At 35.3% G+C, this 17,226-nt stretch overlaps 1 protein-coding gene across 1 annotated transcript in view; it reads right to left on the bottom strand.

The window, feature by feature from the left end:
* The window catches only part of LOC134679408 (diacylglycerol kinase eta), a 113,346-nt gene that overhangs the window by 71,277 nt on the left and 24,843 nt on the right, over positions 1–17,226 (bottom strand). Inside the window, exons 2-3 of the mRNA XM_063538303.1 lie at positions 16,786–16,896; positions 472–552 (exon numbers count right to left, since the gene is read on the bottom strand). Coding sequence (XP_063394373.1) covers positions 472–552; positions 16,786–16,896 — 192 coding nt within the window. The remainder of the gene's footprint in view (positions 1–471; positions 553–16,785; positions 16,897–17,226) is intronic.

The following is a 17,226-nucleotide window of genomic DNA, read 5'->3' as shown; positions in this document are numbered from 1 at the left end:
AATCTAAAATCGAAGCCATGGTTCCTAAATACAGATTTCGCTAATTTCGCTATCTCTCATAGTTTCTGACTTCTCCATACTGATCCATTTGGATTGATCGCCCTGTATATATATACCATATGTATGTAACATTAATTTCGTTTTAAAATATTTTTTTTCTACGCTGGGAAGAAAAACATGGTAAATCGGGCGATATTAAAATTGAAAACAATTTTGGACTCGCTAACAATTTTGGCCAAATCTAAAGGAGGCATTGCACGATAAACTATTTATAATAACTATTTAAATATTCATTTTTAACTTTTGCGAAATCCGAGAATGGCCCTTAAAATCTGCCGATGCCGATGCCCGGCAGCCGACATTGTAAAAAGGCTGTTGACGTTTAATTGTTTGTTTCAATACTTTCAATTCAATATACTACAATAGAGAGAACCTCGGAAGAAATCTAGCACATCAGGGAAAGTTACTCACTTGAAAACTATTATTAGCGTTGTTGATGCGGCATTCAGCGAATGTAGCGTCTTCTAGTTCAAACTCATCCCACAATTGACTCTGAAACAATAACAGCAACTTATCGTTCTCGTCTAAGAATCTTAGCGCCTATTATATTGTCAGATTACGTTCTTAATTAGAGAGACTGCGGGGGTCGACTAAAGAGGGCTTAGTTAGATAATCCGAAGGAGTAAAGGTATAAATAAAATGAATGAAAAACTTTACTACCTACCTATATACATAATAGGCAGTACTGAAAGTTCTGAGAATGTTCCATTTAGAGATTATATGCCTAATTATCTATCAATTATTGAGGTAGGCATGTTTTATTCGGTACATAGTCATTTGTATTTCAGAATTGCTGGTATTTTGAAGATTGTATGTCAAGCGTTAATACAATATTCGTATTTTTAAAATTAAACGTAGTTCTCATACGACTGTTTGCAATTAGTACTACAAGCCCTACAGAAACGCAATACAAGCCTTGCTTCATACGAGCGCGCGTGCACACAGTATGATCTGGGTTACCGTTCGCGAGTGACTAACGGTAAACGACGGGATTAATTGTGGTATAAACTGTAAACTACCCTCATTTATGAAAGGGTCTAGCAGGCTAAGGAAGCAGAAGTGGCCCCTGTGCCGAATATCGGATTCTTATAGTGTCATTTGTTGGCTATCTTATAAATTATAATATAGATTTATAGAAACACCTCAACTCTCAGCCTCCTATCTTGAACCGTCACCGAGATAATGTCAAATAGGTCATTTTATGGACACATTTTTCAAAGTAGTTTGTTTTAGAACTATATAAGGTAGAGCAATCAAACCAAATCATAGCTACAAAGAATGAGGAGTATATCTCAGATTTTTTTTTAAATATTTAATTCCCTGAAAAAATAATGATTAATATGTCAGAGATATTTGTGACAGCTCTTTTCAACAAGTATTTGTAAAGGTACACCTATGGAAAAAAATCACATAAACTGCAAATAGTATTAGCTACTACCATGCGAAAAATCAATTCAATCAAACTGGTGCAACATACTTAAAAAAAATGTCAACGAAAGCGCTTAAGTATCAAATGAGTCTTGTCTTGCATTTTCAGTTTATTTGATAGAAAAAAAGTAATAGCTGAATAGAATCTTTTTTTCCCTACAATGCTTCGTAAAAAATAATAAATTTCTTTTCACAGATTCCCACCTAAACTTCAATAAAAAAAAGAATGTCGCTTACGATTCACGTTATTATGAGGCAGTGTTCTTCTGTACGTATCCGAAAGGGCCCGAAATGTCACGAAACCAAGCTGATTGCATATAAATAAATCGAAGGCATTTGTAATTAAGTGGGTGAAGCATTATATTATGGCGTATAAAATGTTTACGATTTACCAGAACACGGGAAAAATAAAAATAAAACCGGACAAGTGCGAGTCGGACTCGCACACCGAGGGCTTTAGTATTTGTTGTTATAGCGGCAACAGAAATACATCATTTGTGAAAATTTCAATTGTTGAGATAGCTAGTCTCGAATCGTGAGATTCAGCTTGGTGACAGGGACGGACGGACAGCGGAGTCTTAGTAATAGGGTCCCATTTCACCCTTTGGGTACGGAAGTAACATAATAAAATTGCGGTTTACCATTTATGGCGTATTAAAAAAAACTATACTTATTTACTAGATCTCGTTCAAACCAATATTCGGTGGAAGTTCGCATGGTAATGTACATCATATATATATATATTTTTATCATTCTCTTATATTAGAAGTTACAGGGGGGAGGGGGCACACATAAACTCGCAAACTATTCAGTTTAGAAAAAAATAATTTTTGAAGACCTATCCCATCCGTGTGGGGTATCTATATCACACGTATGGGTTTGCAAAAAAGAATTTGACTTTCAGTTCTAAGTATGGAGAACCCCCAAAACTTATTGTTTTTTTTTAATTATTTTTGTGTGAAAATCTTAATGCGGTTCACAGAATACATCTACTTGCCACAGTATAAATAGTTTGTATAATTTCGGAAAAAAGTGGCTGTGACATAGACGGACAGACAGACGGACAGACAGACATGACGAATCCATAAGGGTTCCGTTTTTTGCCATTTGGCTACGGAACCCTAAAAAGGTTTGAAGATATCTCTAGATACAATCAGAACGCGTTTGAATGAAAATGGTTTAAAATATCGCGATACAAGTTTTACCGGTCACGCTCTTATCGTACATAGTGTACCTTGAATAATACCTAAACCTGTTTGATACATACTACGAAGAAGTTTATGTATTTTATTATCATCTATAAGTATAATAAACAAATGGCATTCTGACAAGAAGTCAGTCGCAGTCATCATTGCAATAATGTCCAACAAATGCAAGATTTGTAATGTGTTTCTTCGTAAAGTGCAAGGAAAAAAAATGCTCTGCTGATGAATCCGCATTTTTTACCGGTAACTACCAAAAAAAAAACAATTGTAGTGTACGATGTTATATGCGAAAAATGTTTGGTGAAAGCCTATAAAAGTGTAACGGAATCTCGGCTGTCCGAGGCTACAGCAGCGGTAGCAGTGTTTTTAGAGGTAACAGAAGAAAAATCAAGTGATTCCAGTACTTCATTGGGAAATGCAGATGATGACTTGGATGATTCTTGGCAACCGCTTGCAGAACAAAACGTCGAACGTTTTGATATCCAAATGCAGCGAGTCATTTCTACACACACATACTGCTTTATTTATAACTCAAATACGGACCTTCAAAAATCTCCTTAGAAACACGTTGCCTAGTTTATAAAAGTACCAACATTTACATTCAAGAAGGAAACCGATCTTGTAGGTCTCATTTTATAAGCAATTATTTGTTTGAAGATGATTTATTGCATTTACGTATTGTTTCATCGACAAGTAACATATTACTGATAATGAACTCAGTTCATTTCTAAGGTCTCTATTTAGTCAAGTAAACACATCTTTATTTGATAATATCAACCGGCCAAGAATTTGAAATACGCAATTACGTGTATTTACCGGATTAACATCGGATAACATAAATGAACTTACAATAAAATTGTACTTACATCTATGAGAAATACCTCCGCTCGAAGTATTAAACAGGCGTTAATTATATCTCTTTTTAAATTTAGGATTGGCAATTCAAACAAACTGATTGCTAGTAGTAAGTTTGGAATCAAACATGACAGCAAGTAAGTAATATGTGGACGGACGTTTTACGCAGCTTTGAAAACGACATCGAGTTCTGTTATACCTCAACTACCCGTGAAGAACTTCTTGCTAACACAACATATATACTGTATACAGTTCGCCGGTTGCTGGGCCTCTTAGATGACCAATTAGCGATGGGACGTACATTCGTCATCAAAAGAGTCAGAATAATGAATATCGGAGTAAATCGTATTCGGGACAAAAAAAAGTTGTGTAAACCTTTCACGATTTGCACAATAAACGGATTTGTCGTTAACTTCGCTGGACCAGTTTATGGTACACAAAATGACGTTTTCATCGTCGATCGTGGTTTCCGTGATGTAATTTCATACCTAACTGAAAAAGGTTACGTTGTACATATACCAGGCCTGAAGGATAATAGGACTCAATTTCCCACATTTGAAGCAAATGAGTCCAGACGAGTCACTAAACTACGTTGGGTAGTAGAAGCTATTCATGGCGCTATTAATAAAAAATATTGTGTATTGCATCACAATCTTGATGATAAAATATTGCCAAAGGTGAAAACCATTTGTAAAATAGTGGGAATATTGTACATTATGACAAATATGGAAAGAGAATGGACGACGAAATTATCGACCAAATGGAAAAAAGAATGCATGAACCGAATACATGGATAACCGAAGTGGAAAGCAAACGGTGGAATAGACGAAAAACAGCGTTACAAAGGTTGTCGTCTTCAGAAGTTTTAGATTTCCCCAGATTAACTGAATGTGAATATCAGCTAAAGGTATTATTTACCGGATCTTATCAGTTATTACAAGCTGTGTCGTAGTTAGCTGAATTGCTGAGACGAGTCGAACGACGAATATTATGTTAGGGTAACCACCAGTGAATGAACACTTAAGCAATTAAACAAGCAAGCTATATAACATATGGCGTAAAGATATGAACGATAAACAAAAACGGCTGTTATATAATAAATATAGGAATAAAACTAATAAATGTATAGAGAACACTAGGAATAATTATATAAAAAACGAAATATGTGTTAATTTCAAAAACTCTCGGAAAGTTTGGGATATTATTAACAGATTGAGCGGTAGAATAAGTAAAAGCGTCGATAGAATTATTACGAAACATTTCAAAAATAATGTTGGTTTGTTAACCAATATTTTTGCAAACGAATTCAGAAATAATGTCAAGAGTATATGTGGTCTGTGTGACTCCCCCCTGTTGAACCATAAATTATATAGTAATATTCCTAAGGTAACTATGAGATTAAGGCAGGCAAATAACCATTCCGTATGTAATATAATAAAAAAACTTAATAATAATAAAAGCCCTGGCATCGACAAAATTCGTGTTTCAGACTTAAAATACATCACAAACGAAATCACGCCCCTAATTACTCATCTAATAAACACCTGTATTAAAACGTCATCCTTCCCCGACAGGTTAAAGGTCGGTATCATACGCCCTATCCACAAAAAAGGTCCGTATACGGACTGCAATAATTATAGACCTATAACGATCCTACCATGTATAGACAAAATAATTGAGAGATACATCGGGAGTGAATTAAACAGATTTTTAAATAGTAATAATATAATCAATAACAAACAATATGGTTTCCAACAAAATCGGAGTACCTCTCAATTATTGACCAAATTTACAAACGAGGTTAATGACTACTTAAATGAGCGTAAACATGTAATTACCACCTTTATTGACTTCAGCAAGGCATTCGATACTTTGAATTACAGCACTTTATTTTCCAAACTACAGCAAAATGGTATACAAGGACCCTTACTGCACTGGTTCCAGAATTACCATAGCAACCGATACACAAGGGTGAAGATCGCCGACGCGCTCAGCGACCCGTTGCGCATGGAAGAAGGCACGGCGCAGGGCTCCATTATCAGTCCAACTGAATACTTGATTTATGTTAACGACATGTGCAATATATTTAGCGAGGGTTCCGTATACCAATTTGCTGACGACACGTGCTTACTTGCTGCCCATCATGATTTACTCGAAGCTCAAAAAATCATGCAACATAACTTCGACTTGCTATGCAAATGGGCTCATGACGTAGGTCTCACAATAAACGCAAAAAAAACTAAAATTATCCACATACGATCGCCATACACTAAAGAAATACGGGTCCCTAACATCGTAGCGCACACACATTACTGCTTACATAACCCTAACAATAACTGTAAATGCGATACGCTCGAACTTGTCAACCACCACACCTATTTAGGCCTAATTATAGATAACAACTTCAATTGGGGACCGCACATAGATCACATATGTTCAAAACTTAGATCCGTCATGGCTAACTTAACATTGCTCAAATACAAACTCCCATACAATACACTACGTATGCTTTACCTATCACTTGCCGACTCAATTATATGTTATGGTATCACAAGCTACGGGCGGACATACAAAACCTACTTGGAACAAATCTATAACCTACAAACAGCACTTCTGAAAACAATTGTACCGAATAAAATTAAAGAAAAATATAAAAATGATAAAAAAGGCCTATTTAAACATTGCAAAGTTATTAACGTCTTTGATAGGTTTTGTTTGTCCTTAGTAACAGAGGAGTGTAAAATCATACCCTCATTAGATAAAAAAACTCGCTCCAGTAATCTACGTACCTTAGACTATCTACCTTCATATACAACACCAAAAAGTAACAATGTATACGGTAAAAGAGTAACTGAATTTCTACTCCCATATGTATTAAACACCTTACCTAAGAATTTACAGTACGATCTCATTAACATTGTTGAAAATCACGGCAAATGTATGCCAATCCTAAAAAAATACTACCTAAGTCTAGATTAATGTATAAAATAGAAGCAGAGATTTTGATATTTATAGATTAAGTTGTGTTTACCGAACCACAACTAAGCATGTAATAGATGTAATAATAGTATTAAGCAAACGCGGAGTGGACCGCGCGATCTCGCCAACTATTACATAAACCCTAGAGGTTTTCAATAGTGGCATGCATGTAAAAATTGTATAAAAATATAAAGTGAATAAATAAACTAAAAAAAAAAAAAAAAAAAATTATCCAAGTTTGAAAAATCATTGCTCAGCATTCATTAATAATTGGAATAATTAACTGCAATTTAATCAATCCTCATTTAATAAATAAGAAAGTAATTTCTGCGATTTTTAATTACTTTCATAGTTTTTGAGCTATACCAGAATTTACCAAAAACTACCCAAAAACCTAATGAATGAACATAAAAACTAGTGAATGAACACCGAAAAACCCAGTGAATGAACATTATTTAACTCTTTTTAATTAGCATAATAAAATCATTTTTATCACAAACACCGTTTCCGGCTCTATTTTAATAGGTTTAGTGATAGCGTTTATATCTTTTTATCCCTCCATATTGACTTCGAATCGATTAGAATGTAATAAAATTATGGTTATTCACCAATAACATAGAAACCCGTTACATATTAAAAGGAAAAATTAAAATCAACTATTAAAACAAGAACCAACGTGCATATTTTGATGAAAAGGGGTCATGCTCACCAAATAATGCTTATAATAATAAACTTGTCGCTGCATTGTTCGTGGCATAGACATAATATATATATAGACGTAGTCTCAGCGAGCTGTCACTGTTGCCACTTTTGTTTAGTGTACGATTAACAATGAGGGCCACGTTGCTGTAGCCATGTCGATAAAGTCATATCGATAAACTATCGACATTTCTTGCAATTTTAATTTTACTTCAAAGGCTTAACGATACCTAAAATGACCAAAAACGCTTTTATTCTTTATTGTGGTTATCAGATCACAATTTTATAGTCACGCCCCAGCAGGGAACCAAGGGAAAGTTCAGATATTTAATTAAAATACATAAATACCTCCTAAAATAGGTGTTCCGCAATAATTGAATTATATTATTATATTATAATATATTCATTATCCATTAGCATTTCAATAATGTTTATGTTTAACGAAGATATTGAAGCTTCAATTAATCGCTATTTCGTTCCGCTGTGTAGCGTTTATCGATATATAACATGATTAAAATCGACTTTTCACATCCCTAAAAGAGCACACATATACGCTTTTACGCACACATACACAGGGTGGGCGCATCAAGAAAGGCAACACTTGATTGGAAGTCCGCCTTGTCAACAGTATGGTTGTCCTTTTTTGACAAACGGCATTTTAAAAGAGCGAGGTGAGAGAAATGATACTAGTTGCTGCGTCGTGAAAGAGAACAGAAAAGGTTGGGCCCTTGGTTCGTGGTTACACTGTTCATACATAGAATTAGTAGAAATCCAATAAATGAACAAGCCAAATTTTGTATTGTTCATACATAGGCATGACAAATCTGGTAAATGGACTATAGAAATTTGGTTTGTTCCAATACTGGCTAAATGAATCAGAATCGTTTTCTATGCAGAATCACAAAAAACAAGCTCAATACGATTGCGTTTACATATACATTTGGGAAAAAAATGAAATCTACGCGACACCAGTAAATGAACACACAGTTCATTTACTGGTTTCAGAACATTTGATGAGCCAGTAATGGAACTATAAAAAATAAAGACTTAATCGCATAATACGCCGACAAAGTGTACATAAATAGAAGGTTCAACTCTTAATCTAACCAAATAACTTTGTACTGGTAAAGATTAAATAAGCACTTCATATGTTGCTCAAAACGTACAGTGTTCTTATCTGGGATCTAATATTTCCATACAAAACTTCAAATCCAGAAATACGTAAACTTCAAACGCCAGTCACATCCTAACTGGTCGAAAATAAATTTATTACGGTTTGTCATTGCATAGGAAATAGAGTTGATAATAAGAAAAAATAATTGGCCAAGCACGAAGTCAAGACTACGGTGTTCAGAGCACCGTACGACACATCCCTAGGTGGTTTTAAGTTTGGATACTAATACTAATTTATCCCATAAGTACATTTTATTGACTAGGAAATAAGAAGGTAATGTCTGGGAGCTCTGGGACCTTGGAGTTTGGACTTTTATTAAAGTCCTCTGGGCTAGTATAGGTAATGTAGAAGTTACAAAGCTTCTACCTTAGATATATTTTTTAGAGATTAAAGATTTTATTTACCACCTTGTCGGGTTGATTGTATATCCATACCAAATTACAGCTTTCTAACACTAACAATCAACCTCATCTTGGAGGTGAAAAGAGGAAAAATCGTAAGTCCCATTTCGGCCATTCGAAATCAAGAACGTTTATATAATATAGGCCTAATACCGTTTATCTAAAACGTTTGGTGAAGGCACATTTCTAGTAGAAACAAATTATTATGAATTTCTCTGTAATTTGTACAAACCATTTCGTAAACTGTTGTTTTTACATCTTACTAGCATCCATAACATATTGAAGTATGATATTCTTCCACTTGTCTGAACATTCTCATTATTATTGATTCTTTTTTTGTGAGAATGGCTTTTTCTGCCACGGCACTTTGCCAATTATTGATTTTTTCAAACACCAAAATAGTTGACCATTTAATATACGTCAGAGTTGACAGGCAACTTCGATCATGAAAAACTTAATCCGTCAAAAATACTGGGTATACATACAACCTCATAATCTTTGATATAGTCGCAATTGTTGTATTTTAAACTTGTAGACTGGGCAGGCACGACTCAAAAAGGAATAATATTACAATTAAGTCTGTGATTCGGCATTTCTCGGTTTTTGACGTTAGGCTTGTTTCTGACTCAAAATATAATTAACGTAAAGTATTAATCAATGTTTCATATAAGTCACAGAAATAAGTACCTAATAATAAATGTCTAAGTTTTAGTACAAGTAGGATAACTGCGTCAGGTTGCCGTCCAGTACCTGTTTCCGTCCACTTGGCGGAGTTGCTACAAAGAATTGCGTATAATTTGAATATAAACCTAACTTACCGGACAATTTTGGACTTATTGTACATCAGTTTTTAAAAGAAAATATGTTTTAGTAGAACTGGAATTCATGAGTACCAAATCTTAACTGTCATTTTTGTCACTCAAACAAGTTTGATCAAGATCGGCTTACTTTATATTTCGTCAACTTTACCTTTGTTTCCAAAAACTGTGAATTGTGAATTTTAATTTTTTTTTCGTCACAGAACAGTATCTAATTGCTGCTCTCACCGATCGGTTCAAAAATATACATACTTTATACAATTAATACATAAATGTAATGGTACTTAATGAAAAGGAATAGGTACTGTTTCGACGAATCAGATACTCTCAGTAAAATCTATAGGTAGATGACGCCATAGCTGTTAATAAATATTGAATGACTTTATTATCTCTATTCGCTTTACTAACTCTATATGCTCTAATGTGAAAAAAAAACACAACGACAGTGAAGAACGGAATTCTTAATTTAAATTTGAACTGATAAACTCCAATAATAAATATGATTCTTACTGAGCACACTGCGATAGTCCATTGGTTGGAAAGCCCGTTCGAAATTTAAACTTATTTGCTTTATAATAAGGTTGCATTTTGCAGATCTTTTACTCTCTCATACTTATAGTAGGCTATTCAGAAAAAAATGATATATCTCACAAAAGTAAGTAAGTAGAATTAAACTTTGTATCAAAGACATAGGTCATAAATTTCAATGTCAAAGTTTTAAGTAAGGATCTTTCTAACTAAAACGACTTCTTAATATGAATGACCAGTGTAAGCATCAGTTAGCTAGCCCTAAGCAACCAAAGATCAGGCTGCAGTTTAAAAACTAATAAAGTTAGAGTTAACCTGATAATTTTCCCGCCGTCTCCATACTCGTTTTAGTTGGATATTGACTGGTCAGCTGCCTGTTAGCTATAGTTTTCCCGAAAATCGCCAGGACAGAGGTGAAAATTTTTGTATGAAAACTTGCAACTTTAAATGCATTTTTTATCGAAACTATTGCATTCTAAAATGAAGTCAAAATCAGTCCATCGACTCAATTTTTTGCAAGCTTTCTAATGGTACCTCACACGATTCTTACAATTGAAAATAAAATTCAGCCTACCCCTCTTAACCCCTAAATTTCCCCCTAAAATCAGAAATAAGCAGTTTCGACTTATTCACAGTGTTAGTGATGGTACTTGCCATAACTATTCCAAATTTCAGGTACCTACATCAAACGGTCTTTGAGAAAAACGCATTTAACCGATTTGCAAGACCGAAGTGATCCCATAAGAGCACCGTGAACAAAGTTTTGTACGGTGCTCTAAAAATAAGACAAGTGGAAGAAATTGCTATATTTATTATTTTAGACAAAAAACGTGATTTTGTTCATTCACTGGGGGATGTTCATTCACTGGAGGGTTTACCCTAGTCATTATCTACTTGTATTGCAACAACTCAAATAAGTGTCTGATAGCCAATTTAACAAAATTAGAACACAGTTTTTATAAAATAATTGAAAAGATAAAGCTAAAATGAATTAATTTTATTTACTAGTGTACTAGTAGTGCGTATTTTTTTGGAATAAATGATCAAGCGGACCCCAGGCTCCCATGAGAAGTGACAAAAGATAACACGAGAAAGGAGAAGATATAGACTTTCTTTTAAGATCCCGCTTTTAAAAAACCAACCCGATGAAAAGCATAAAATAATTGTTTTATACCCAACCCCTATTCTTGTCCATGTCCCGATCCCGACGAAAAGCAAATTACTGCCAAAAAGTAATTTACCTAATAATTAAAAAAACCGGGCAAGTGCGAGTCGGACTCGCGCACGAAGCGTTCCGTACCATAATGCAAAAAACGGCAAAAAAAAAACGGTCACCCATCCAAGTACTGACCCCGCCCGACGTTGCTTAACTTTGGTCAAAAATCACGTTTGTTGTATGGGAGCCCCACTTAAATCTTTATTTTATTCTGTTTTTAGTATTTGTTGTTATAGCGGCAACAGAAATACATCATCTGAGAAAATTTCAACTGTCTAGCTATCACGGTTCGTGAGATACAGCCTGGTGACAGGCGGAAGGCCGGACGGACAGCGAAGTGTTAGTAATAGGGTCCCGCTTTACCCTTTGGGTACGGAACCCTAAAAATTAATAACTATCTGGGTACCTAATTACATTCAAAGTTGGTACCAATTACCAAAGCAAAGTTTTAGAGAACCAACACTTTAGTTTAGACGATGACTTTCGCGTTTTGAACACATTTATAGACGGGTCTATCGAGAATTTATTTTATTACCTTTATTTATAGACGTTTCGACTCAGGTTTCAGGTGAAACCCGTCTATAAATGTTTTTTCTGTTTGGCAAATAATGTTTTTGTTGGTTTGACAATTTTGAAAGAAATATCGACAGTGCATATACAGACGTATATTGCCATAAAATGTTCATACAGTCATACAGTGTCAAAAAGGTGCCATACAAATCTCAACAGCGAGCGCCTTACAAAATTAAATGGCTGTATAGTGACGTACGTAGGTATTTAAATTAAATAACAAATCAGCAGTATTCGTTCGTTGAAAATACTTATACTCGTACATGGTGTTTTTTTTAATCCGTGAATTTGAAGGCTGCTTTCCTGAGCTTAATATCTTTCTAAAAAAACCGGTAAGTATTCTAATTAACTCCATTTTGGAGATAATCAATAATTTATTTTTATCTGATAATGATCAGGCCCCTACGAGCGTGTACACTTGCCTTAGGGTCTGTTTACATATTGATTAGTGTTTAGTATGAGTTTATACATTTGCTCCTAAACTCAAGTCGGTATCCACTATCTCGGACGATCGATACGCGAAAAATCATTGATACGTTATAGTTTTTAATTGTTTGATGGATTTAAATATAATAACCTTGTTACAATTAACGCTATTAAAGTTAGACCAAGTGAAGAAGATTTTAGACGATTAAAATAACACTTGCACTGCGTGTGCTATGAAAATCGATGCAGCGGGTCTACTGCGAACGACGTTCTTCGTGTTGCTTCGTATCGCACTTGTAAATTCGTACGTGTGACAGGGAACGTGGTTCGCGGTAGGGCCTCTGACTTTTCTTGGTTTATCTCTAATTATAATTATACTGTTATGCAAACTATGCCCTTCAGTTTCCTTAAATGTACTTAGCCATATCCCGAAGTTTGTTTGGTGTTTTTATGTATTTGATTTACTTTTACTTCACGCGAATACGTTTTGTATCTTCACAGTACCTACATATGGTGCTGCTTTTCCGCACTAGTGTGGCAATAGGTAAGCGCTTTCCGTGCCTATGTCAAAAATTTAAAGGGCCATAGGTATGTACGATACACGTGCGAATAGGTAATTCGCAACTCGAGTCGATTTAAAACACACCCTTCGTTCGGTCGTGTTTTAATTTATCACCACTTGTTGCGAATTTCCTACTCTCTGCACTTGTATCGTAAATAACTAATTATACCTACACATCCTTTAGCCTAACTCTGCTATAAGCTGGAAAGGGGTAGCATGAAGCATCTGGTCAAGGTTAACTCATGTTCTAAGTATTGTCCTTTACTGCAGCAAATGAATCAAACTTGAACGGATATGTGTGAAAGTTCTATGGGAATTTCTATATACAGGGAATATTATTTAAGCATAAAACCTGTTCCAACGGGGCTTAACAATTACAAACGATATTAATATACCACTTAATTACTCGTATCTGCCTCTAATAAAATGGAATGCTAGGCACGAGAACAAAAAAAACCGTACAAGTGAGAGTGGGACGCGCCTAAATTCGAATCCGTACAAATATAACTTATTTTTATTTTTTACAAATTAATAGTCAGATTTTTCCCTGTATTTGTAGTTTACGTTGATATTACTGACCAAATTCCATAGTTCTAGGTGAACGGGAAATACCCTATAAATTTTGATTCTCTTGAGAGTGTCGAATTTACGTTTTTAGCGGCATAAACGACTGTATCTTATTTTACGTTGTCTTATAAGTTTGATTTTTCACAGCTTCAAGGGACTATAGATTTGAGTAAGTACATATATGGTTTTAATTTCAACACAATACCTCCACGCGTTCCCGATATGGGTCTTCACAGACAGACGGACGGACGGACAATAAACGAAACCCTAAAAAACTAACAATTAAAACACTTAAAAAGCTTTGCGGAACCCTAGTCTAAAATAATAAAAACAACGTTTAAAACAATCGCAAAGGCAACACTAAAGTGAGCAAGTTTTTATAATGCAAATGGTACTTTCAATTACATTGAGTAATTAATTTACATAAGTTAATAATATTGCTTACCCACTTTTTATCCAATTCATGACATGAAATTTGGTCTTATAGCACAAAAAATGAATTAATGGATCGAAAACAGAACCAGGTCAGTGAAATTGATTCTAAAGGTCAAGTATTAAGGGTAACAGACCCACAGATATCGAAATTGTAAAGGACTAAATAAAACAAAATAGGTGCCAGTAATGATTTTGACTGAATGATTAAATATGCCGCCGAGACGACCAGCGTAAAGCCGCGTACGACGAGTCTCACGCGTGAAGCGCGACTGGCTGAAAATGCTGTGACCGCAGGCGAGGCCTTTCGAGCGGCCAAGGAGGTGGCGGGCGGCGGCGCCGAGCGGTCTAGGGAGGGCAGGTGCACGCTCTCACACTCGCACCCCAGCCGTGAGTGCCAATCCCGCGTCCCGGCCCTCCCGTGCTACCTCTTTACATATTTCATAACGACATATTTAAACACTATGGCTAACATGACAATGAAACTTTAACCCTTTATAAGGCATAAGAGTTCAAATAGTAGATTATTAACCAAGGGTGGAAAGTGAACCATTTCACCCGAGATATTTTGGCGCTCGAACGAAGAGAGAGCGCCAATAGTTCGAGGGTAAGATGATTACTTTTACCCGAGTTAAACACTCTACTTTTCATTTCGACTATGAGGAAAGTCAAACACGAGAAATGTATGTTTATTATTGGTAAGTATAATTCTTTAGAACAAATTATTAACAGATATATAGGTCACTAGGTATAAGTCACTCGAATCACTTGAAAATGTAAACGGCGCCAATTTCAGTCATGCGGAAGCTGATATGAGAGTTTATAATATGGCATATATTGCTGTTAGCCGTTGCTCGAAGTAAAAATTAAAAAAAAATTACTTTCCACCCTAGGGTGGGAAATGTAATTTTCCATCCGGTTATCAACTTATGAAAGGCAAACTTTCCGAACAGGAGAGATGAAAAATTATGTTAAATTGAATCACTTTAAAATAAAGTTCAAATTCAGGTGGGAAATATATTCCCTCTGCCTTACAAAGGGTATAGGCACCTTATGTACTTCTATTACCCAGTCCATATTGTTGATATACTCGTACACTGCTAAATAAGTAATTGCAACTGTTTTAAATCGAAATCAAGCTGTTTTCGTTGCTGTTTTAATACAACCAAGTGACTACATCAGTAACATCATACATACTTACCAGAGGTCGGACAGGGTGAACTATTCACCTTATAGACATATCTTACGTCATATCATATTATAAGGCAAGTACATAGCTCACTGTTTTACGTAAGTACGTAGTAGAGCTGTTATCAGGTGAACTTTTTGGCTTCGACTAATGGAGAGAAAAATAATCTCCTAGATGCACATTCATAGTCTGACAAGAATCGCTTTAGACAGAGAAAATATTACACGGTATTTTTTATTTATAGCCCAAACCCTCTCGTGCTTGAGAGGAGGCCTGTGCCCAGCAGTGGGACGTATTTAAACAGAGTCAGACGTCAGGCTGAGGGCATTGGCTTCGAGTTACGGACGTAAAACGCATGAAAAATTCGTATTATTTAGAGAGGTACCTAATTTAATTTATACATACCCTTTAATTAGAGTTTAATTTTTACTTAGAGTTACAGAGGTTTGTTGATAAATAATTTTAATATATAGAGGTGACAAAATAATATTTACTTCAATTTTTTCATTTATAGAAGTCAATTTTCAGTGTTCGGATTATAGAGATAAAAATTGTACTAGATAGCCGTGAAGGGAATCGTTGGTTACTTCGTCTTAATGAGGTTAAATATTTAGAGTTAAAGATTTTTGGGATTTGAAGGGAAGGGAATGGCATTTTATTTCGTGTAGGGTGGGTAAATTAATACACACCCTAATCGCCTTACTGTTCATTTGTTAAATCGTATTATTTAAAACTTAAAAGTTGAACAGGGTTTTATGACCACCTAAGCGAGTACTTTTATTAAAGATTGTGGTACAAAAAAAGGCTGACGAGATCTTTGAAGAGTAGTGCAAGGAAGGCGAAAGCGACGAGGAAGACGAAGAGGGCGAGTTGCCTAGTGAGCCATCAATCGATGTAAATTTGGAAGCACCTGTTTTGCTTCCAAACTTACCTACAGAAGTTGTACCGTGGCTCGAGAACGAAGATGAAGAAGCTGACCAGACAATACGACAAATGCTCCCAATTGACCACATGACTTTTGACTGGCACTGTGACTACAAGACATTCAAAGGACATCGTGAAGACACCGACACCAGGACCGACGACAGGACATTTTATACTGGACAGAGACACGTCTCCTCTGACAGTTTTCCGCGAGTTTTTTGACGACATTATGGACCTCATAGTTAGACAAACGAACAAACGTTCGAACATTAATTAACAGAAAACGACTGACAACTGGCGACTTTTGATTTGGTAAAATAATTGGTAATATGATTATTGGAGGGAAAACGGCTACTTCACTTCAAAGCAATTTAAGGAATTGATGACGTATAACAGATTAGTATTAATGAAACGACTAAGTATTACAATATTCTAGCAACCATAGACTGCCCTGACAGGACTCTTCGACACCCAACGCAAAGTTGGTATATAAAATCTGGCCTTTGCTTGGACATCTTAATAATTTAGTACTTTATAATATATTCCGAAACAAAACATCAAATTCAAATTCGACTAAGGAATGTTTGGGTTTGGTACGGAACCACCCGCTCGTCCTTGGAAGGTTTTGGAATTTTTTCAAACTGCCCAGTTATACTTGTACGGTTCTTTGTTGCTTCATTTGTTTTGTATGAAGGTATGGAACCATCTATTATGCGTTGTCCTCTAACTTGGGGTTTGGCGTATCTACTTACGTCTTTTTCCTTAGCATAATAAATGGTCCGTCCACGCAGCTTGAAGTACCGTCGTTGCCAACGCTGGAAGCTGCGCGTTTGCTTCATCAGGAATCCTTCCTTGACCACGGGCTGCAAATAATTATATTTGGAAATTTATCAATCGTATATTATATTTGTGCCACCTACCACAAAATTATAGAATATAATATATCGACGCTTATCATTAACAGTGGCACAACTCAAAATGAAATGCTATTGCATTTAATATTCTATCTTTTACTGGTAAGATTTAAAATCGAATGGCATTTCATTTTGTTTTGTGTCACTATTCATGATAAGCAACGATATGTAAACAATTTTCATGGACATCGAGTGCAATGATAAATGTTATTGCAATTAAAGCTCTTCATCTTCATACTAGTTGTTCCTGAGTAATGGATGGTTTCTGTGAATTTCCAT

The sequence above is a fragment of the Cydia fagiglandana genome, chromosome Z (genome assembly GCF_963556715.1).
Source record: "Cydia fagiglandana chromosome Z, ilCydFagi1.1, whole genome shotgun sequence".
Taxonomy (NCBI): Eukaryota; Metazoa; Arthropoda; class Insecta; order Lepidoptera; family Tortricidae; genus Cydia; species Cydia fagiglandana.
Note: the sequence above shows the minus strand (reverse complement) of the source record. Positions and strands in the feature narration are given on the sequence as shown.